The 23,965-nt window shown below is 43.2% G+C and overlaps 1 protein-coding gene across 8 annotated transcripts in view; it reads right to left on the reverse strand.

Annotated features, from left to right (window-relative positions):
• Positions 1-23,965, reverse strand: part of NCAM1 (neural cell adhesion molecule 1) — a 220,744-nt gene that overhangs the window by 45,190 nt on the left and 151,589 nt on the right. For 3 of the 8 annotated variants that reach the window (XM_081889757.1, XM_081889761.1, XM_081889764.1), the window contains exons 9-16: positions 17,470-17,499; positions 13,030-13,180; positions 12,036-12,220; positions 10,846-10,942; positions 10,150-10,320; positions 8,247-8,378; positions 6,376-6,390; positions 1,415-1,456 (exon numbers count right to left, since the gene is read on the reverse strand). In XM_081889757.1, coding sequence (XP_081745883.1) covers positions 1,415-1,456; positions 6,376-6,390; positions 8,247-8,378; positions 10,150-10,320; positions 10,846-10,942; positions 12,036-12,220; positions 13,030-13,180; positions 17,470-17,499 — 823 coding nt within the window. The remainder of the gene's footprint in view (positions 1-1,414; positions 1,457-6,375; positions 6,391-8,246; positions 8,379-10,149; positions 10,321-10,845; positions 10,943-12,035; positions 12,221-13,029; positions 13,181-17,469; positions 17,500-23,965) is intronic. The other 5 variants (XM_081889759.1, XM_081889762.1, XM_081889760.1 and 2 more) reach the window with 3 other exon arrangements.

Below are 23,965 nucleotides of genomic sequence, written 5' to 3' on the forward strand. Positions count from 1 at the left end.
TATATTCACAAGACTCAAGTATTTAAGCTATTCTGGGGAAAATACAAAGCAAAAAAAACTCTATAGAAGGCCAAGGCTTCTTTACAATATGAAGCCCCACCTGCTCTGAAGGCAGTGGGGCAACTGGGGTTCTGTGCACAGTTCCCTGGAAGAGTAGGCTATTACGAAATCTGTTCTGTGGGAGATGACAAGGTATTCCACACAGTTATATGGAACCATGATGTAAAACTCTGGTGAGATCAATATGTCCCACCTCCTCTTCAAGCCATGAAAAAAGCAAACTGTGCAGATGTTAAACATTCTAATTTTGGGACACGTGGATAAACTGTAAGCAAACCCACTGTGTCTGCAAAGACACCCAGCGGCAAATTGTGTGTTAACTGGAACCGAAATCAAGCTCAGAATTATTATGCAGTTAGTCATGCTCACCTCAAAGATGTCACAAGGCAGAGGTTTTTAACAGGTGTACATTTTATCAAATGCAACCACTTCATCCCTTTAAATCCAAAGGATGTATTTGCTGTAGATGTTTAAATAATTTAGAGGAACCACATTCCATGCCACGTCCTGTTTTCCCGCAACTCCCTCCGAGGAATGCTAATTTACAAACCATGGAATGCAACTTCCAGCAAGAAACTGGAATTGTATTTGAATCTCCTTCAGTGGCCATTTTCATAAATTGGTCATGATGCGTTTTGAGGCTTAATAGAATATGAGAAGGGCAAAATCCAAGAAAAGAACTTGCTGTTTCCATGCAACTGTCAAGACGTTATCCTTTGTTAATAAAGAATAGATAATAGCCAGGCTAAATCCAATGTCAATATTGGATGCTCTTCCACTGGGACCTGCCAGTAGACTGGGGCAGTTTTTAATTGAGGGTTCCATGTCATCAAATAGAGAGAAATTTTGGATAATCACACACAAGGTCACAGCTGTAGGCTTCAGGGGCTCGGAGAAGCATCAGATCTTGTTGGGCATTTTATTTCCTTTTTGAAGGCTTCTTAAATTTACCCTGCTCTGTTTTAATTAAGCCTAATATAGTTTTTCACCTCTAAAATGAGGGAGCAAGATCAACAGGATGTTAAGAAAGAGGGAGTTAAAGGGGAAGCCCGTCTAAATATTCAGATGAAATAGGTGTTAATTCCCGACAACGTTAAACACATAGATGGCAAAACACCAGCGTATCTCCACTCTGCAACACAATCTGGGGGAAGGGGACTGTGCAGGGATGAGGGTGCCAGGTCTTTTCTTACTCACATCCATTCATGCTGGAGTGTGCCCATCACATAGTAGGGCAGGGCATTAATGGCTCATGGCCGTGCACTCTATCGCACACCATTCTGTTTTGTAAACGTGTCTGAGGGGTGTGGGCGAGAGAAGGGAAAGAGGGGAGGAAAGCCTTTCTGCTACTCACGGGCTGGCTCTGTGTTTTCAGATTCAGTAGGATGCTGGGTTGCTATGGAAACACGAAGGATAGATCGGACATGTAAAGGTGAAGCCTGGTGTGAAGATAAATTATGAAGGAAAATAAAAAGGCGGGGAAGGGGGGAAAGAGAGCCTGAGGACAAAAAGGCAAGGGCTGAAGAACATTTACGCCAAGGATTTATAAAATAAGGAGAGCCATTGGGCTGAGGAGATCCCGGAAGTTCCCTGGGTGATCTTGGGGCAGTTCCTGTCCTTCAGACGAACCTATCTCAGGGTCAAACTAGACATTACTTTAATTTCATAGTTCAGAAGTATGTCTAGAGTTGCTTCAGAGGATAGCTGTGAGGATAAAACAGAAAGGAAAGTTGGGGGAGAAGCGAACAAGGTCCTGAACTCCATGGAAGGGGGGGAAATGTAATAAATAAACAGAATATTGGGAAAATGTTGATTGAATACTCCAATAGTTTTGCACTCTTCAGAGGTGGGAATTCCTTGTCTGCCCCTTTGGAAAAGCAGGAGTCACATCAGCTCCATTCCAGAGGTTGGAGGGAACTCCTTAGACCAACCCAAATTTGGCTGTAGTATGAAGCCTTCAGAAAACAAACATGCAAAGACTGTTGCATGTCTACAGAAATTTAGGGTGGGTGTGTCTGCAACAAAATACTGTGGTGTAGAGATGAAAGCTCCAGTTTGGACTTCCAGTAACTCCATTTCATCTCCCTGCTGCCCCACTCTAACAGTCAGGTCAGTATTTTGTGCCCACAAAGTATACTCAGTTGTCTCTGTGTTTTGTATGGAGTGGGTGGATTCCTGAGGGTTCCCCCCTCAATATTCTTTTTTACGTGTGTGTGTGTGTGTGTGTGTGTGTGTGTGTGTGTGTGTGTGTTGTGGTGGTATCCATTTTGGCCGTTGCCCAATACTCTCTTCCAAACACAACACCTGCTCATTTATGGCCATCACTGCATAACATTACTGCAGGTTAAGAAACCCATAAAGTACTTTTTAATGCCTCACTTACTGAGAACAGTTATAGCGCTGAAGAGAGCTGTGGAATTTTTTTTTTTTTTTAAAGAGGCTCTCATTCCACGGAAATCAGTCACCTCTATAATATCAGAACTACCTGACTGTGTAGATGTTCCCATAGCAGAGCTTTCCCAGGGTTGCTCTGTCCTCTGACAAACAGAAGAGGACTAGGCAAGCTGAAGAGCAAGAACTGTGGGTTTTTGTTACAGCTGGACTTGCCGACAGGGGAGAAATGGGTGAGCAGAGTGGTTACGAGACTGAGTTGGAAGGCTTCTGATGCAAGGCTCATCTGACTCAGCAAAGATGTCATTGGCAAATGCTCACTGCCTGCCAGTAGTACGCAATGGCAATGCCAGTCTACTTCACAGGGTGGGTGTAAGGAGCTAATATATGCAAAAGGAGTGCAACTCAAGGTGCTCCTAAACCTAACACGTCCCACCCCCATCCATCGTATTTTTCGCTCTATAAGACGCACCAGACATAAGACACACCAAGTTTTTGGAGGAGGAAAACAAGAAAAAAAATATTCTGAATCTCAGAAGCCAGAACAACAAGAGAGATCGCTGTGCAGCAAAAGCAGCGATCCCTCTTGCTATTCTGGCTTCTCGGATAGCTGTGCAGCCTGCATTCGCTCCATAAGACGCACACACATTTCCCCTTACTTTTTAGGAGGGAAAAAGTGAGTCTTATAGAGCAAAAAATGCGGTAATTTTTGAAGAAGTGAGCATGGTTCACAGGCCAATATTAGCCCACCAAAGGATCCAATTTGGGCCACAAAGCTTTCTCCTACAAACCCCACCCACCTGCCCATCAACTGAAGTTACTGATTACGTCAGCTGATGCATAGTAGGACAGGGTTTAATTGGTTGTGTGATCCAGTTCCCAGGCAGAATGATTTAATTGCCATTCATCAGCTAAACAGAGATTAAAGCCCTGTGCAGAAGCACCCTTTGAAGCAGCTTCTGCATGTGGGCTACTTCAAAAAGGCAAGGGATTTAAGATAGCTGCTGCACCCCTGTTTGAGCCTCTGGATGCTCAAATGGGAATAAAGGTCTGTCTTAAAGCCTTTTGCAAGTGTACCCCTCCCCCTTTAAGTCTCCAATCCTGAGGGCTTAAGAGGGACAGACAGACTTGTAAAAGACTTTGTGAGCATCCTCCCCATTCCCCATTTAAGCCTCCAAGATAGGGGACTTAAAGAGGGAAGGAGGAAACTCACAAAGCCTTTAGCAAACTCCTCCTTCTCCCTTTAAGTCCCCAATCTCAGAGGCTTAAAAGTGTGTGGAGACTTGCAAAGCGCAAGTGATTTTGGCAGGTGGGGCAGCCCCTCCTCCTGTCAAATCTGGCCTGTGAGACACAACTTCTATGGGTATGGCCCAAGCAGACAAAAGGGTTCACCAGTCATGGAGCAGAACAGTTCATCATTCACACTGATGTAGTGTGTTGCTATCTGGGGACCTTGCAGTGACGGAACATATTTTCTTTCTCACTCTATCTTAATAAAATCCTCAGCAACATTTAAGTAACAACATTCCTGCAATTAAATTCAAAAGGTTATCAGCTCAATCACAATTTAGTAAAGAAATATCCATGCCATCATCTCTCCACCATTCCTTATGCTCTTTCTCAACCGCAATCAGCAGCTCTGTAATGAAGCAGACTGCTTCACAGTTTCCATCTGGAATTGTTTTGACAGCAAGCTTCCCCCCCTTTCCCTTTTAAGCCCAGGTAGGGGAGTGTGAGTGTGTGTGTGTGTGATTAATATTGAAGCCAAAATTGTTGCAATTGCAGCCTTGTGATTCTGTGAGCCAGCTACAAAAACACTCTCGTTTTCTCACAACCGCACCCCTTGACATCACAACTTGCACAAATGCCCTGGAGCCTCCATGAAATACTGCCCTCCAGTCCCAGCTCTTGTGCTAATGCTGACTTCCAATTATTGGCTGTAACTTCTTCGCATTGCTCAGTCAGCTGCAAGGGAGTTGCTATCGATCCATTATTTTCAGACATGGCTGCACTGGACAGCAACTTTATTGCTCACCACCAGCCTGAGAGCAAAGTGGCTTTAACACTCCCCCCTTTAACCCTCAGTTATTTATCTGATCACCCTTTGGGAGGGATACAGCTTGAACCCCACATGATTTGGATGTCCATAAACCAGCCACGTAAGATTGGCCACCACCAGAGGTACAATATGTGGCTATTATCCATGAAAGCTAAATGGAACTTCCATATATATAAGGGCAATGTACTGAACACACAATGGAAAAAGGACGTTGCCCGATTTGTAAGCATCTGGCTGGTCCGTTTGGGAAAGTGAACTAACCCCAATCTATGGGTGTCCATGTTTCTTCAGATTTTGAAGGGGCGGTGGGTGAATTCTTTTGGCACTAAACCTAACAGTGGAGTGACAGCAACAGTACAATTTCATTTTAGGGCAGCTTGGTGCCCTCTAGATATTTTAGACTCCAAGCCAGGGCTGTTTTTAGACTCCAAGCCAGGGCTGTTTGCTCTTTTCCAATTTTCATTTCCAACGCTTATCCACAAATCTAAACTAACATGAAAGGAACAATTAAGGAGAGTCTGGCTCTGCTAACCTTCCCTGTTTACCCATGAACTCCTTCTGCTGTTCATTCTTCTTCTTCTGGACTCTAAAGCCCCTTTAATTATAAAACAGAGGCTGGTAAAGTGCAAGATCCTTCACTCCCTAACTGTACTGTGTACAGGTGAAACTCGGAAAATTAGAATATTGTGGAAAAGTTCATTTATTTCAGTAATTCAACTTAAAAGGTGAAAGCGAGATATGCCAAGCCTTTATTTGTGCTTCATTATGTCCAGGGTCAACGTAGCCGTCTACCAGGAGATTTTGGAGCACTTCATGCTTCCTTCTGCAGACAAGCTTTATGGGGATGCTGACTTCATTTTCCAGTAGGACTTTGGCACCTGCCCACACTGCCAAAGGTACCAAAACCTGGTTCAGTGCCCATGGGATTACTGTGCTTGATTGCCAAGAGAAAGATGAAAGACATGAGACCGAGCAATGCAGAAGAGCTGTAGGCTGCTATTGAAGCATCCTGGTCTTCCATAGAACGTCAGCAGTGCCACAGACTGATAGATAGCATTCCATGCCATGCCACATTGAGGCAGTAATTGATGCAAAAGGGGCCCAAACCAAGTACTGAGTACATATACATGCTTCTACTTCTCAGAAGTCCAATACTGCTCTATTTGCAGTCCTTGTTTTGCTGATTTCATTTAATATTCTAATTTTCTGAGATTGTTAATTTGGGATTTTCATCAGCTGTACGCCATGATCATCACAATTATAACAAATAAAGGCTTGACATATCTCACTTTGCATGTCATGAGTCTATCCCATATATTAGTTTCACCTTTTAAGTTGAATTACTGAAATAAATGAACTTTTCCATGATCTTCTAATTTTCCGAGTTTCACCTGTATGCTAAGGATTTTTTAAAAGCCTTTTCTTTGGGAACATCGACCTCCTACAAGTGAGTTTGTCACCTGGTATCAAAGCAAGCAAACCACTGGAGACAGCCTGGGAACGTCAACATTGCCTACCCCAGGTGTGTATGTGTGTGAAACAACAACATCGCAAGTGAAATAGGCACACATGCAGATACGAACAACACTGCATGCTTTGGAGATGGGAAAGAAGGAGGCGTCAACCTCTTGACCAACTTCTACAAACGGCAGTGTTAACTGGAAAAATACAACAGCTACTCTAGCATCAGTGTTATTAGGAGATGCAAGAGTTTTATCAGCTACTTTGTTTCTAAGCACAAGAAGGAAGGTTAAAAAAAAAACTAGAAAAGAAAAGAAGAGAGAAATGCTAAGTTAAAAAGGGCTAGTTCTACATCCAATGTTAGGGTAAGAGCACTCCAGGAGAAGGAATTCAGAAGCACTTACGTGGCGGTGGAGTGCCTGCGGTTTCCCCATGGTTGGAACACAGATGAAAAGAAAAGACAGACACAGACCCCAAAAAAAGAAAAGATGTAACAGAGATGAAAATAAAGGAGGCGATAGAACAAGGCACTGGAAATTTAAAACAAGCGAGCGTTCCTTGCATTAGGGTGACATTTTCCAGGTAGGCAGGTTAAGATTATCAGAGAAGAGTAAAAACTGGGCAGCTACAGAAGCACAAGAGGGGAATCATGTTCATTTATCTGTGCACTGGATAGTTTGTGGGGACAAGGAGCACAACTAGCTTCCAAGGTAGAGAGGGAGGAACTGGTGGAGTGGGAGAGTCGCTGTGACCTCTGGTCTTTGCTGTAAGGCCCTGGACGTAGCAGGAGGAGCACCGAGCTGAACAGGCATAGGAAAGGAGGTGTGGGTTTGTTGCTGATCATTTCCAGGCACACGCGAAGAACATTGGTTGGAGAAAATTGGGAAAGGGATATAAGGAAGCCCATCCAAACTTGAGCAAGCTGGCTACGTAGAGGCTTGAGTGAAACCGGGAACGGAAAAGGGCTTAGATCTGGGGCAACCACATATATATAAAGCCCATTTTGTTCCATATCATGTTACATTCAATCTTGGTTTAATTTTTATTACAAGTCCGAAAACATCTCAGCTTCCTCCACTTGCCCCTCCAAAGAAGGAAGGAACTGGAAAATGGGAAAACTCAGTATGACAGACATACAGGTCCATCCTCACTCTGAGGAGCAGCGAAATCCAGAGCATTAACTTGCAGTTAGCTCTCGCTTGTTTACTCTGAATCCTGCCCACATCCCGCAAAGCATATGGTGCACAAATGATGTGGAACTGTAAAATAGGAGCCACAGTGGAACATGCATGCTCAAAAGCATGTACACAGCTCTGTGGTAACCTGATTCTTGAGTTTAACTCTTCTGCCAGTTAGACGGAAGTTTTAAGGTGTGCTCCAACAATATTTCTCTGTCTCTCACAATTCAATGAGGCGGAGTATATAATAAGAGTCAAGACTGGCCAAAAGATATAGTTGTTCATAGAGCACAGGGTTACAAGCAGCAGTGATGCCTGCTCTATTGGTTGGCTTCAAAATGGAATTAAAACAAATCCAAGAAAGTTGATAAGTCTTTTAATGGTTACTATGTCATGATGCCAGGGTTGGAAACAGTGTGCCTCTCAGTAGCAGTTGCCAATGGACAACAGAAGCAGGCCGCTGCTATCCTTATAGCCCTGTTCACTGGCGTCTCATTGGGCCATTTGTTTGTCGGCTGAAATGGATTGAGGCATGGGTGGGTGGGTGATGACGACAACTTGTTGGCCCAAGCAAAGTAATAGGATTGTCAGTTTGGCTCAACACTCAACCAATGCTTCTTAACAGAGGAAGTTCAGATTTTAAAACAATCACCCTTCTACCCTTTCTCCACCCTTCTACCAGCTGTGCAAGAAAAAAGCTGGTTCATTTTTCTGTCCCTTACCCACAAGATTGTTATGACATGTGCCAAGCTACAATAAAGGAGTGAGGGCTAGTTAAAAAAAGAGAAGCCACACTATCCCCCTAAACAATCAAACCCCTTATTTCCATAACCAGTCACTGGGAGCGCAGCTTGGTGGGAGGAAGAACAAAAACAGAAAAGACCATTGGAAGACAGAAAATAACAGAAGTGGGTCGATGTTACAACCTGGTGAAATCAGAGAAATCTGGACAGATGTTTTGGGAAAGATCAGAATGAGACCTGCAAGAGGAACAGGAGCCATCCATGCATGGAAGGGAGGCTGCAAAGAGGCAGGGGGAGAAAATGAAGGACATTTGCAAAAAGCAAGGAAGAACAGAAAAGCAGGGAGTTACTTACGAACTGGCTGTGTCTTGAACTCGGAGGGAGAACTGATTTCACCTGCGCCTTTGCCATTGATGGCAGTCAGTCGGATGGCATACCTTGTCTCTGGCTTCAAGCCCATCACAGTGAACACACCCTCCATGTTGGCTATTCCGGAAAAGAGAGGAAACAAGCGGAGGAATGTTTTAATCTATAACAGAAAACGGTTCATTTCACAATCAACAACCTTGGATGTGCAGGACCTGGAGAGAGAAGAGCATGGGAGGAATGACGGACAGAGAGGGGACCTGCCATCCTTACCTCAACAAAGCAGGGCATCTGTTGCTTTTTTGATGATACAATTAATACGCAAGCTTTAGACTAACAAAGATCTCTCGGATCACCCATGTTGCTAATTTTTCACCCCTAAATAGGGCTTCTTAATAAAGTCACAATTCAGAAGTTGGAAAACTCAAGAGTTGTTACCTGATGTTAAACTTCCTCTATACAAAAACACACAGAGATGAAATTCTACTCTATCAAAGATAGATCCTCTTGTGGCCCTGCTCTTTCTCCATGTCATGCTTCCACAGAGTCCAAAACTAACAGTTTCTTTGTGGTTAGTCAATAGATAAAGGGCTGATCCACACTTGATGGCAAAATCCTGACTTTCATGTTCAGTGGATCCACTGTGCTCTTCCTATTTTTGCCCTGGAACTCTTTCCCCAAACCCCATGTTTATTTGTCCACTTTTGGGTTGCACTTAGTCAGATTTTTCTGAGTTTATCCGCCTTGCTCTGCCCACTGTGCTTATCAGGACTCGGAGCAGCAGGACACACTAGGCTTTTGGGACTCAATGCTCCCTCCTCCTTCCCTGTTGTTAAGAGGGGTTGCTAAGGGCGCTCTGTGCTTCCGGACTCATTGGTCCTTCTTTGTCCCCCTCCCTTCTATGCAGACACCTTTTATATGCTCAGAACACAAATATGAGTGGTTTTTGTTTTTTTGCATAACAGGGTCATTTGGAAAATGAGGGGGAAATCCTGGGTCGCAGTCAGGCAATAACCAGAAGCATGCAGTTCAACAGTGGAAAAACTCCTAATGAGGGGGCATGGAAACAAAGGGAGGAGGTGAAAGAAGGCTGCCTCTGCCTGCAAATTTGTGGAAATTTCGAAGAAACTTATTCATGAGCCCTTGCAAAATCAGTTTTTCAAGTGCGCCAAATCTCCCTGCAGAATTTCCGTGCATCAGTTAAGATAAGATTTTTGCAAGAAACCTATGGCACAGCTGTAGAGCAGCATTAAAAGTTCTTGGGCATGGGGAAATCAATCTGTGCACAAGTCGATTAAAATATGGATCAAGCAAAGGTATTGCTATGAATTTGTGGCGTGCAAGACACCCTAAATTCCTGGGTCCAATAAAAGTTGGACTTAATCCATGTTTACGAGTTAGGCTGTGACAAACACTGAACCCCTGGATTGTGTTAACAAGTCAGACCAGCCTGGTGACTGCTAGCTGAATGTGCGTTGTTAGAGGGACAAAGACCAGTGATGACCCAATCAAGAAAGCCACCAGGAGGGCAAAGACTGTGCCGCTCCTCCAGCTGTGTGTTAATAGGCAAAGACAAAAAATGGGTTTAGGAATTTAGTTTGGATGCTGTACGCCGGAAGGGACTAGTTTCACCATGTTGGCGGTGATAAGGAAGAAGGAAGGTGAAGAACACAATGTGAGATGACTGGAACAGGCTTTAACAAAGAGAAAGACAACATGGCTGTTGTTTTCTGTTCTTAAACCCACGCCTGCTGCATCCATGGGAGAAGCAAGAGACCCTCTTGGAATGTGAATGCTCTCCATCTAAACTCAGGTTATACATATGCGTAAATAAACCATATATCACAAAGACATCACAGTCTCTGCTGGTTGGCAGTACTCAACACCCTACCTTCCTTAGCATCGTACATCCTGGAGTGCCAGTCTTCCTCTCCCCGCGCTCGCCACTCAGCCTTGTACCGGAGGATGGGAACTCCGCCAGTAGCCTCAGGTTCATCAAATTCCACTTGGGCTGTGCTTGAGTAGGGTTCCACTCTCTCAATGGAAGGTGCAGATGGTGTATCTGAGACAGGGAGGAAGGCGGAACAGACTGATGAGGCCAGAGAGGACAGGCTCAGGGCAAACTTGTACACATAAAAAAACTTTGCAGTATGTGCACAGTATATTTTGTGTGGTGGTGACCCCATTCCTTCCGCCCCCCACTCAAAATGCATCTTTGAACTGAGCATTATTGGGAAAAGAAAACAGTAGCAACTTTCACCCCTTGAACACTGTTTTGCCCCTTATTCATCTCTGACACCTCTTACCCAGAAGTTTGGGCTGAACCTCCAAAAGTTTTGTGCAGTCCTAGAAGAAACTCTACATGGGAATCACTGTAGCAGCTTAGGGGCTTAGGGGCTAAGGTCTTTCAAACTATTCAGGATAGCATCTAGGAGAGTTCTGGATGCTCTACCAAGAAATTTGTGTGTGGTCAATAGGAAACCACTGAGCAAGCTTATAAGGCAGCACAGTTTCATTCAGAAAAAATGGGGGAGAGGAATGTTTCTAGACCTCATGTGTACCTCTGAGTGGCACTTGGATGACTCACCTGCTTGTACAAGGATGAACTCTGAGGACTCCTGACCAATCCGGTTGACTGCTGTGCAGTTGTAGTTTCCAAAATCATTTTCCGAGTCTGGTGTCACCTGCAAAGGGGAAATTGATCAGGAGGGTTAGAGCACCTTCCCTACTCGGAAAGAATAAAGAAGTTGGAGTTTTTTATTTCTAATAAAATTAATTACAAATTAATGAGGGGGGATTTGGTATTCAGAATCCAGAGCTATATCATCATGCTTACATATTGTCAAGCATTAAATACTGGAAGCCAGCAATTGTGTTAATTTTCTGATTTATTTTCTGATAATTTTCTGGTACCAGAACCAGAAATCTTTTAAAGCAAAAATAAATAAAATGTGATGACTTTTTATAGATATTTCTCAATAAATCAGTTTGATATGCAGATGTTAAGAAATGAAGAGAATATAGAATTGGAGGATCCTGTATTGCCGAAACAATGGGAGAGTGTTATAACCTCTATAACAAAGGTGTCAATGGACCTTACATTATGACATACAATGGAAAATAATATTTAGAATTTATTGGACTCCACTATGTTTTCACAGAAAAGGACTAAGACAGCATTTTGTTGGAGATGTAATAAGGGTAATACTACTTTAAAGCACATGGTTTTATAATGGCCTAAACTTACTAAGTTCTGGGAGAAAGTAGTGAATTACATAAATCTATGTGGCAGAAAAGTTATTTTTTCAGAGGATAATAGTCTTTTGAACTACATGCCTACTATATGGAATTTGACAACAGGGCAACATAAATCAATTCATTGTGCCCTTACTATGTGTTGCCAAAAGACTGATATTGCTGCATTGGAAAGATAAATGTATGGCTTGAAGACCAGGATTGAAGACCTGACTACACTTGCCACTTATGAGTGGATTGCTTATAGACGTAGACTTTGCATGGACAAGTATAATGAAATTAGGAAAATATAGTAGATTAAAAAGTACATTACAAATAACCTGACACTGGCCATGCTGGATGGGATAGGAGCTGCATCCACAGGCCACCACCCACTGGCTGTATACTCAACTCCTTTCACCCTTAAGGAGAAACAGGTGTGGTCAAACCAAACACCCACCCTCTGTGATGAAGAGGAGATTCTACATCCCCATGAATATGTGTGCCCCAGGTTCCTCCTTAGCAAGGAACTATATGTCTCACCTCTAGGTAACTTGCAGTTGGAGTGCTGTAGATCCTAATGTTGCTATAGTTGGAGCTTGGCAGCAGCTGCCCATCTCGGAACCAGGAGATGACAGCGCTTGGGTATGCAAACACCTCACAGGTGATGTTCACCTGGTTGCCTTCCCAAGTGTAAACAGCAACAGGGCCCTGTAGCTTCGGGGCATCTGAAAAAAGGAGAAAGCAGTATTTGGAAAAGTCATTAGCAAGAGAGAGTAATGAGCCCCTCTCTAGAGGTGCTGCAACATTTCCTTCTCATACCTTCCCAAGTGCTAATAGCTACCCTTCTGCTCAACACCCTGGAAAGATAACCAGTTTACAATTCTAGCTTCAATAGTCTGCTCCTTGTGATGCCTTGGGACAGATTTGGTGCAGCCACTTCTCCTTGGAAAGGGGCTGCAGGCATGGCAGATAATATAAACTTTGCAGCCCTGACAATGAGTGGCTGCAGACAACTGAGTCTTTGTCCAGTAAGTGTTGTTTTCTGAGGCTGGCTGTTGAGGGTGATCATATGGGTTTAGAAATTCTAAAGGGATCTAAGAAGCCAGAAGTCCTTTGCTGCTAAAGACTGAGAACATAAGAGCAGAGGCCCTTCTGGCTTAGAATTCTGTGTCCAATGGTAGCCAGCTAGAAACTTCTTAAAGCTCAGAGGGGTTAATGAAGGCAACAGCTCCCCTTTACTGTTTGTGACTAGTCATGTTATTCAGAGCTATACTGTATCTGAATGTGACGTTCTCACCCAGCTACGGTAACTTCTCACTCCACCACGGTGCCCCTCTTCCATCATTATGAAGGGTCATAATGCTTGCTAGACCCAGAAAGCCATGCCCACCACTACCTCCCTAAAATTCTTCCCTCCATCCCTCCACACATAAACATTCTGTGGGTTTGGACCCCTGGGGAGAAGAGAGGGCAGTGGAAAAACACAGAACCTGTACAAAGAGAGTGGGAGTGATGGTGAAATGTGCCCACTTACACTGGACTTCCAGGTGCATGGCTTGGGAATCTTGCCCTATGGTGTTGCTGGCTATGCAGATGTACTCCCCAGCATCCGTGTACTGAATGTCTTTCAGCGTCAGAGAGGATACCCGCGCATGGCTGCGCACCACAATGCGCCCATCCAGGGTCTGGCAGGAAAAGGAGAGAAGAGTTCAGAAGATATGGAAGATATGAGCAGATGAAGGTGCATTCAGAGAGCAGGGAATGCTTGGAAATCAGGCTGGGCTTTGCTGGGCATCATTTACCCTATGTCCATCATTCAGACATGGAATGGGGGAAGCAGTGGCCCTCCAAAAGTTGATGGACTCCAACTCACATTATCATTGACCACTGGTCATTCTGGCTTGGGCTGATGGGAGATGTAGCCCTCAAATATCTTGAGGACCACATGCTCCTCACTTCTGGCTGAGACACTAAGAGGCTCCCACCTGCATTCTGCTCTCTGGAGGTCATGATGCTTTCCTTGCTGTCTGACCTATGAAGTTGAACTGAGCCAACAAAAACCTGCTTAACAACACTGCTTTGTTTTCAAGGTGCAAAGTTGCGCTCCTGCCATGTGAAGGTAGGAGCAAAATGTGCTGACATCCTGGTCCAATTTAATTTCTAATTAATTTCTTCAACGGCTGTTCACAGGCAGGATGGATACCACTGTCTTGCCTTTCCAGGACTGAACTGAAGTAGAGTCCAGGAAGACAGGGAAAGGCTCCTGTGTTGCCCAGGCAAATGTCCAGAAAATGGCAGCACCCATCAGAGCTGCAACCAACAAACTCACGCTCCACCAAGAAAAATAGCTGTAAACTTGGCTTTCAGACAACCCTACAAATGTCATGATGCTTTGGTTCAGACTTAGCAATGACAAAAATATTAGCAATGAAGGGGAATGAGGTCATTTCGGAGAGCAATTGGACTGGACTCTGTGCTATGCAGCCAGCAACATAGTATCTGGCTTCTAGACTTTCACACTGTCCTGGCTGCTGCAGCTGAGCCTGGCTTAACTGCAGCTGCAGACAGGTCTTGAAATTCCAGTGGTGACATGTCAGATTCCTCTCCCAATGAGGCTGATGCCATTTTGAAGGAGCTCCTTCCTGGATCCAATTCTCTAGGCTAGAATCTTGTTCCTGGTATCAGCCTGCTAGAGGTCCCTGGGGAGGACATGAAAGAAACAGGCGAAGACTGTGGTTTGACCTTGCAATCGGTTCACAGAGGTAGACCGCCCTGAACGTGGAGGCTAAATATAAATATCATAGGTAATGGCAGTTGATAATATTTGTCCTCAAAACTGTTTTGATGCAGTTTTCTTTTTCACATGTGGGAAAGGCAGCTATTGCATCGTGGCTGGTGAAGCTTGGATAAAGAGAGGGGTTTTCCCCATCCCTCCCCACCCATTCCCCTTAATGCAAATGCACAAAAAGATATAAAACAAGCACACAACCCACACCCCAAAAGCATCCCCACCTAACCAAATACTCCCAAGAGAAAAATTCCTATAGATTAACAAAGGAATAGCAAGATGTTTCTACAAAAGGAAAACAAAGGTGGTGTCTACTAGAAAGCTGCCTATCAATGAAAAAGCGATTCTTCCAAATTGGGGCAGTGAGATTATTAATATACTCCATTCAGGGTGAAAATGCATCAAGAGGCTGTCAGCTGGTCCTTGTTCTTTCATCTGCAGCCGAATCAACATTCCATAATATACACATCAAAAGTGGCACTTGTGGCCTGATTAGGCTCCAGCCAGCTACAAAGGGAACACACACTCAACTGAATGCCCAGTTTTATCATCAGTTGTCATGGCAACAGAGGCACAAGGAAGATGATCCAGGAAGTCCTACTTGGGTATATGTTCCTATGCCCTTGCAGCAGTGAACAACTCTACATCCCAGGAAAATCAGCCAACATTGCTAAAGGTGCCACATCAAAGAACCACTTTGGTTAACAAAGCATATTAGTGTCCAGGAGGGGCAGATCTAACAGGTTTAATTCACACATGACAATTTATCACTTATATATAGAAAATCTGCACATTTCTGTCCAATGCACGTGTACTGGAATTCTTCATTTGACAATAGTTTTCCATATGCGTACATGGCGAAGAAGAAATTATTGCATTTTGCAGACACCTCCTCCCTCACTTCAGTGTTTTACCCACTCCCCGTTGCCACCCTCTTTGCTTCTGACATACTGCCTCTCTTCCCTTGAAAACAAATTCTGGATTGGATCCAAACCCCCCCAAACACAAAACAGGTCTTGGGTTGGGGAAAGGAATGCATTTTCAAGGTATTTCATCTTTCTCCCCAAAAAGTGATTTTTATGTACCTTCAATTCTTTTGACAAACAAATAAATATTCTATCCTAACACATAGATAGAATTATGCTGGGAAGTATGGGGCTAAGCAATAGCACCCCCCATACAAATACACAATGGCAGTTTTACCAGCTCAATTTCCCCCCACAAAATACTCTGCGGGGAAAACAAGCTGGATTCACCTTGTGGAATAAGCAAATGAATACACTCTTAGAGAACTGGAGTTTACGAGCACCACCTCTCAGTAGTAAAACAGCACATGCAGCACGGAGGATATTAAATTATATACAAATGGATGTAGAAAGATGGTGGGCTGACTTGAGTTCTTACCATCTTTTTCTGTTTACTAGGAACCCTGCAATCCACCAACATGTTTCACATTTTATAAAAGCAAAACTGTCTAGACTCAGTTTCTCGTAAGGTTTAAGGATTATGGCCAAACTGGGCATGAATGCATCTTATTTTCCAAAAGGAAGTCACTGCATGGGGCTATGGGGCTTTGCCGTCATGCAAATTTCTTCTTCCTATGGCTAACCATGCACTGCGGAAATGATTAAAGCCTCTCTGTTCAGCTCAAATTCATATCAGGCTCCCCTAAGACTTCTTCTGGCAAAACAGAAAGACATTGAATATGCCCTCATGCATTTCCAGCATCACACCTAGCTCAAGCCCTTGACGATCTGTGATCATCCTAATGCATTCTTACTTAAAAGAGGTTCTTATCAGGCTAATTCAGTATTCTTTCCAACAGACCCAGCACCTGGCACGTGAAGGTGGTTCATCTAGAAATTGGTCCAGCAGCAAAGGAAGATCTATCTTCTGCCTAGGTTCAGAAGCAGATCACAGAAATGACCAAGAAATGACAGAAGCTCATCCTACAGAGTTCCCATCAGAGTAAGAATAACCCTTCTCATCTCCTGACATAGATGCATACATAACGAAGAAATGGAAGAGAGGATGATTCAGCTAGGCTCTCCAGCATGTTGTTGTGTTTTGGCTCTTAAGAGTTTGGAACTCTGAGCAGCAGCTAAAGAAATTATGAGAACCACAGCAGAACCCACAGTTTCTTGCACCAGACTTCTCAGACTGATTTTGCTATAAGCCGGGTCATGTTTACTAGTACGCGGTTCTGACGCATTTCAAGAAGTCTACACCATCCAGTTTATGCAACACACGTTTCATTTGCTCGGTACACAATCCCAGTTTAATGGAAGCTGTTGGTCAAAATCATTTTTTGCTAAAGTAGGGTTACGATTTAAATTATCCCCTTCCCTTCCTGCTCCCAATTTCCCAATCACAAAATTGAGCATGAAGTCCAAACTTGATGGATGTGGGATGAATGCACGAGATCAATCCCTCTCTGTTGCACTGTGGCTGAAGTTGGTGATCCATACAATACAGATAGGAGCTCCAGTTCGACATCTAGGTCAGCCAATTACCCATCTCTAAATGTAGTCTATAGGATCATCTTCTGGAGAACAAATAGACTTTGAGATAGGTAACTGCACTGCTTCTGAGATGGAATGTGATGCAAACATTTTAAAGTAGAGCAGAACGTGCCTAACTGAAGGAGAATGAGCAAACAAGTGAATTTGAGCTGGGCTAAGTGGGCTGTGAGCACAAATCCTGAGATGAGGGGAATTACCAACTCACCCTCACCTTACTCCATGAGCCCATGGATGTCATGGATGAACAATGCTTTTAAGAACTTTGCTTTGGGAATTTGTGCCTAAAAGAGCTTTCAGCCTTCTAGGTCCAAAACGGAGAATATTGTTCATTGTTATTGAACACCACAGGTCCACTTTAATCCCACCAAAGCCCCATGGTGGAGGTCCTTGGTGATGTTTGTCCCATTCCAAAGACACTGTGCTTGCTCATCCAAAGATGCAGTAGGACAGAAAGAGGTTTCTAGAGCTACCAGCAGATAGCTTGAACTTATTATAGTAGATATATAGATAATCAACACCAATGCAGTTACATTATTAATACTAGATTTAGTTGGGTTGCTTACTGCTACAAGAAATTTGTTAATCCACAACATTTAAATACATATTTATACACATATATACACAAAGCTAGAGAAGATTGGCTATTTGTCTGGTAATCTTATACCTCTTGTTTCTCGGGCCGGGTCCATGAAGCCTGGAGAGAACAGATAGATAAAACACAACACACACAAAAAAAGAGCAGTAAATGTTTACAAATGTTGTTGCTTCCCCCGCTTCAGTTAATACGTTGTATGCATCACACTGCATTCCGTGCACATGCGAAACCAAATTTAAGAAGGGAGGTGAGGTGGGTGGGACAATGAAGGGCGAGGGGGATTACGGTGGGACCTCCATTCCCTGGTATTTGTTCCAAATCAGTAATTAAAGCAACAACAACAACCCCAAGTTTGATTGATCAAGGGCTAAATTATCATTTGCAGACTCTGCTTCTGCTCAGCAGCAAGGCAACTTAATCTGCACATTTGGCTCTGCCACACCATTTTGCCGCAAGCAGCCCCCAATGGCAGCAATCCCAGCGACACCCCCACCCCTGCCCCACTGCAGCAGCTTTGCAATGCAAAGATATGGACAGAAATGCTTTCCTGGCACGGCATAAGCATATTACTCTGTGTCCACAAGCAGAGAACAGCTATTAAAGCGACACATTTTAAATGCTTTCTCATGCATGCATACAGGCATATTTTCTTTTTATGTTATATCATATTATTATGATGCATGCTGTTAAAGAGGCAAGAATGCTCATATCAGAAAAAGAAGTACAATTTGAAATCTATTGAAAACAAGAAAAGTTGAATCCAATTTAAACCTCGGGGTCAATTTCTCTACTACCTGAAACCCAAGGACGTTTTCCACCTATGCCCATTTTCCTGGTTTAATCTGCTGCAGTAAAAGGAGTCCATAATCACCTGGTAATAGAATCACACGACCAGGAAGATGCAAGACTTTGGGTGCAGTGAACACTGCGGATGTTTGGATGGCAGCAACAGACACAAAGGCCAATGGACACCAAACACAAATAGCATGTTCAGGGAGTGAGGATGAGCAATGAGGCACCTGTTTCCCAAATCATTCCCAACAAGGTCAGCGCCACCAGCTCTGACAATGACCACAGTTTCCGACATACTGCGTGTACACAAACCCTGCCTCAACAATTTCTGGCTCTGCTCTGACTCAGGAAGTGCTTAGAGCCTTCACCAACCTGGTGCCCTCCAGATGTTCTGGACAACAACTCACATCAGCTCCAGCCACCACAATTGTATTGATGTAGGAGAACCCACAGCTGCCCTGAGGATTCTTCCCTCTGTAGAAACGTCCCCATTCAATACAGTGGGGGGACCCAATCTGCAACTTCAGGTGACAGCTACTCACATAAGAGACTTGCATGCAAATACGAGTGCTTGTACATGTGTAAGACTACATTACAAACAAGCCTAATTACCCATCATATGCAGGAGCAATTCTTTAGCAATATTGCCTTGACTCCTCCTAAGCAGCAACCTGAAATCATTGACACGGCTGACGTTAATCTAAAGGAACTTTGGCCTTGTGCTGAGCCTCGCTGGATGTTCTTCCCACACACAACTTGGGAGAACCAAAACAGAAGGAGTAAGGACATTTCCTTCTTGCAACAAACATATGCACTACAAATCCATAAGCCCCAAGTTCAATAAACTCCCTATAAGGATTTAGTTATGTCAACTCTCAGTCTCAGTTTACCCCATCTGCAACATGGGGAGAATAGTACTGACCCCAACTTACAAGGCATTTTAAGGAATACTAAAATAATAGATAAGAAGTACTTTTAGTTATTTAAAACACTATATAAATGCTAATTATTATTTGTCATTATCATCATTAAAGCTGCATTCAAGTGGGCAAAACTCCAGGCATTTCTAACGAAATCAATCCTTTTGAAGATCATATTCAAAAGTATGTACAAGCCATTTATTTTGGTGGAGGCACTACTAATTGGAGCTAGGGAATTTGGCACAAAAGAGACGATTGACTGATTGCCTTGACAATGATTTATATAGTATTACAACTAACCTTGACAAACTTGAATTATAAATCATGAGCTAAGAGGCAGTCAGGTGGGGGAAACTGACTGGAGGTTTTCTGGAGAAGAAAAGGATTATGCCCTGTACTCCAATTCCCGTCCTGACTTTATGGCATGGATGACCAACCTGATTGGACTCCTACCCAATTTCTCTAGCTATTGGCCATGCTAGCTGGGGCTGATGGGTCTTAAGAGTCTAAGAGCAGCCAGAGGCTCACAGGTTAGCCCCTCCTAAGTGTATGGGTTCTCGTTTTACTATGATACCAACTCACAAAGGTAAAATCTATCACAATGATAGGGAGGGGCCAGAGGTATATAATTTAGTTAATTTAGCTAATTCTCCAATAAGCAGAACCCCTATAAACCCTTTGCCAAGTGTGTTGGGAAGGCAGCTAATATGAAAAATGGGATCAATGTGTCTTTTCCTTCTATTTAGTTTTTATTTTATTTTATTTATTTATTAAATTTGTACACCGACCTATACTTGTAGATCTCAGGGTGGTTCACAACAGAAAATATAAAAAACCGAAAATACATAATAAAAACAAGAACAAAGACAACCCAATAACCGCCCACCCTTCCACAACACATTTTAAAAGGGCATTGGATGTCTATCAGTCAAAGGCCTGGTTAAAGAGGAATGTTTTTGCCTGGTGCCTAAAGGTGTACCTTATCTTTATTAATCATGCATCTATAGTTTGGTCTGACAACTTAGGGCAAGAGGTTGGGGCAACACTGCTTAGAGCTGACTGTGACTAACTGGTACACAACTTGTTGAAATACTCATTTTATTTTTATTTTTTAAAGGCTGCTGGGCCAAACCTTCTTGAAGAGTTCCAGGTCCTCGGCCTAAGTTTCCAAAACAGAGGCAAATAAGTTTATGTGTCTGAGGGGAATGTAGATGGGAGAGGGTTACTTGGCTACCTCCACTCCCTTAAACTGTCTACCAGGTGTAACTCTTAACATTACCACTGTGCACTGAGCTGGAGGCTTTGCACAATGCAAACCAAGCTCTATCAGCTTTGGCTGCTGGGGACAGTGGGCCTAAGAACGTTGGCAAGCAACCAGCGCTAAGGTTGTGTGTATTTCTTCTGTTTCACCAAGAGAAGCTGCATAACTGATAGCAGACATGGTGTTGAACATGAAGATTCCCACCACCACACAAGGCACCATTCCTGGCAGCACAACTGATCCATAGACAGCACTGTTCCTGTATCTAGATAACACCTTGACTTGACTGCAACTAGATTATACTGTTTGCACAGTCAATGGGCACCTCTAAGCTTTTGCACAAATCCCATTCATTCACATAATCAACAGTTTTGAATAACAAACACCTGATCATCCGTTCGACAACCTGGTAAACCTTGCAAGGATCTAGTCCAGTTTAATTCTCATGCAAGAGAAACTGGACTAACCCCAGGCTTCACTGGTTTGGACAACTGGAACTATGTCCTGCCATCTGCTGATTAATACAAATGCATACCATGCACTGGTATTTAGCTGTGACATTTGAGAGTTACTGTGATAAGAACTAAGCTGCCATGTGGAATCAGATCAAAAGACCCATTTAACCCAGCTTCCTGTGGTCAACAGGAACCGAGAGATGTTTCATGGAAATTCATGAGCCAGGAAAGGAAGTGATAATTCATCCTTACTGTTCAGTCCCCATCATCTGTTAGTCAGAAATGAACCACTGCTGGAAGATGGGAATTACAATTTTGGCTGCTAAACTAAACTAGACTTCCCCAACTGGTGCCCTTCAGATGTTGTTGGACTCCAACTCTCATCAACTCCAGCCAGAATTATGAAGGCTCAAAAATGAAGATAAAATTTGTAATTGCAAGCATCTGGAGGGTACCCAGTTGGGGAAGGATCTGCTAAATCAACTCCACTCCTCCTTTTATTATGATGTGATAACAATATTGGGCACTGATGGTTTAGGAGTCCCATTTGTTGCCATTTTGCTTCACCCCACACTTGCTTAGTTTGCTCCCATAGCACAGAACTAATAACAAAACCAAAGCATAAATGCCTGAAAATTAACTGGAATGTAATGGCAATATACAAAGAACAAGGAAACTCATCAGCAAGGCATCCAGCCCACACACCAGACAAAATAGCAGCAGCAGCAGTAGCAACAATAACGACAGCAGCAGCAGCTCTAAATTCTTCACGTTTCTCCTCCCTCTGCCCATTCCGGTCTCCATTAGAAACTATCCAAAGGAGGATGAACCTTTATAGTTCCTTAGCATAGAGTGTTCAACGGCAGAAGTGAACGTTTCAAAAATATTTAGCAGTTTTACTCTGAGCTTTTTGAAGGGGAAATTCCTCAGGGAAAAATAATTCAGCCACCTCTTCCAGCTTTGTGCATTGTTTGGCTGATTTACAATGAATTCTCATGCTATATTTGAACACAGAAAATGCTGCCATTAGTAGCTGAACATAGGGAACTATAGATAGTGGATCAGTCTATTTCTGGTTTGCGTCTGTTTTCCATGTGTTCATTCAGTCTCATTTCCACATTAATCTACTTTCCCATTTTTTTTAACTAATCCAGATGATAATTCACATTTAAGGATGTATTCGTATTTTAATATGTATTTTTACCATAAAACATATATTTAGATCAGCATTTTAGCTCAATATGCACACTTCTGAACATATTTAATCCTAAAATATGCTTTAGAAATATACTGTTGTACTTGATTTGGATTTGGTCTATCCATTTTTCTAAATAAACATGCCTTCCCACGTGGCTCAAACAATCTATAGTATGGCTTCTTGCGTCATTTGAACATGGACTGTGATTTGTTTGCCTTAACCAAACCTTAAACAGCAAGCCAAAAATAAACCGAGAAGTCAGATAGTGTGGCAGGAGAGAAGCCTGTTCACAATGAACACATGGCTCAAGACAAACTGTAGCTTATGATGACATACAAAGCAGTCCAATGCCTCCAAGCCATTCTGCTTTCTATGCACGTGTTTGGATCTGAATTCCCTACTTTTCTACACTGTCATAACTAATGAAAAAGGTTCAACATTTTTCTTTGACCTTAAATGCAATTAACTAATAAGCACTGCTTGAATTTGTAGCTGCATAAGAACTGAGCAATGCTCTCCCTTTCTTTATTCACTTGCTGTTCACATGGGACTATTATGACGAGCGGCCAGCCCTGTGCAGCTTCTGGCCGCAACCAATCCGAATACATCACCTTTATTTCAAAACTGCTAATTATTTTTGCCATCAAGAACAAAAAAATGGTTTCGATATGTGGTCGACGACAGTTAACAAGCGAGCACAAAGGCAGCCAGGGCTTTTGTGCCTGGAGTTACGTGCAGCGTGAAAGAGTAAAAGTGCAGGATATCAAGAGAAAAAAGAATGAACAGGCTCATTTGGGGCCACAGAATGTTTTTAGGCTACATATGCATCTCTCCCTTCCCTCACCCCCCAATTTCTCCCAAGCAACTTCTGCTTTTGGTAGTTGCTGTAATGGCTGTTGCACACTGGAATCGCAGCACCAACACCCAGCCCATCATCTAAGAGCAAAAGGATGGGTACAACTTTCCTTGCATGTTTGGCAGTCAGAAAGGAACAAAAACATGCACCTCCCAAGAGGCTACAGATCCAGCAAGCTCCTGGGAAGCAATGGAATTGATTATTTAGGTCTGCAAATAAATAATCATTTCTTCATGTGTGGTTAAGAAATTGCCTCTGGGCAACCATGCAAGGAGAAGTAGATGGAGAATTGGTTCTGTTACCTGGGGCTAGAATCAATAACACGTAGCTCCTCCACATGGTGTACCATCGACAGTGGAAGGTCACCAGATACTAGAATGACTCCACCCACCCAGCCTGGTTTTTGGTTGTAGTCGACAGAAAGGGCTATAAAACCTCCCTATTAGTGCTAGGACCTGGCCTCAGAAATAAAAGCCTTTCCTGGCTCTAGACTTGGTCCCTAGCACATACCCTTTGACTCCTGGCTCTCTCTTGATGGCTTAGCTCAGGCAAGTTCCATTCTTATGTGAAGCCATTGCAGGGTTGCAAATTACTAAGGCAAGGATTTTGGGGTGTTTTTTTTTGCTAAGCTGACATAAATATGAATCCTACCTTAACATACAACAAGGGCAATGAAATTGCATGAGGCTAGTTTCACCCTGATCTGCTACCTCTCAACAGGCCAATATATGTATTGCACACATCACAGGAGACTGCTGAACCCAGGCCCAACTATCCATCATGCGTTTTTTGCAATGTATCATATCATTTGGATTCTTACAATCATATCAAGAGTCTCCATGTCAATGATAGATATTCTGATCTATGCTAATTGGACATGGGGGACCCAGAGGTAAGGGCTACAGTGAGATCCATTGGCTTACTACAGTGGAATCAGGTTAGTTGTCAACAGCCGTTTATTCTCCAAAGGATGTGCATGACATTTTGGGAACATGCCTTGGTAGAATAGCAGCCAAAGTTGTAAGCCAGGGAGTCCCCAATTCAAATTCCACCTCATCTGTTCACTCTCTTGGTAGCTATAGC

Source organism: Podarcis melisellensis (genome assembly GCF_964234715.1).
Source record: "Podarcis melisellensis genome assembly, chromosome: 15".
Classification (NCBI taxonomy): domain Eukaryota; kingdom Metazoa; phylum Chordata; class Lepidosauria; order Squamata; family Lacertidae; genus Podarcis; species Podarcis melisellensis.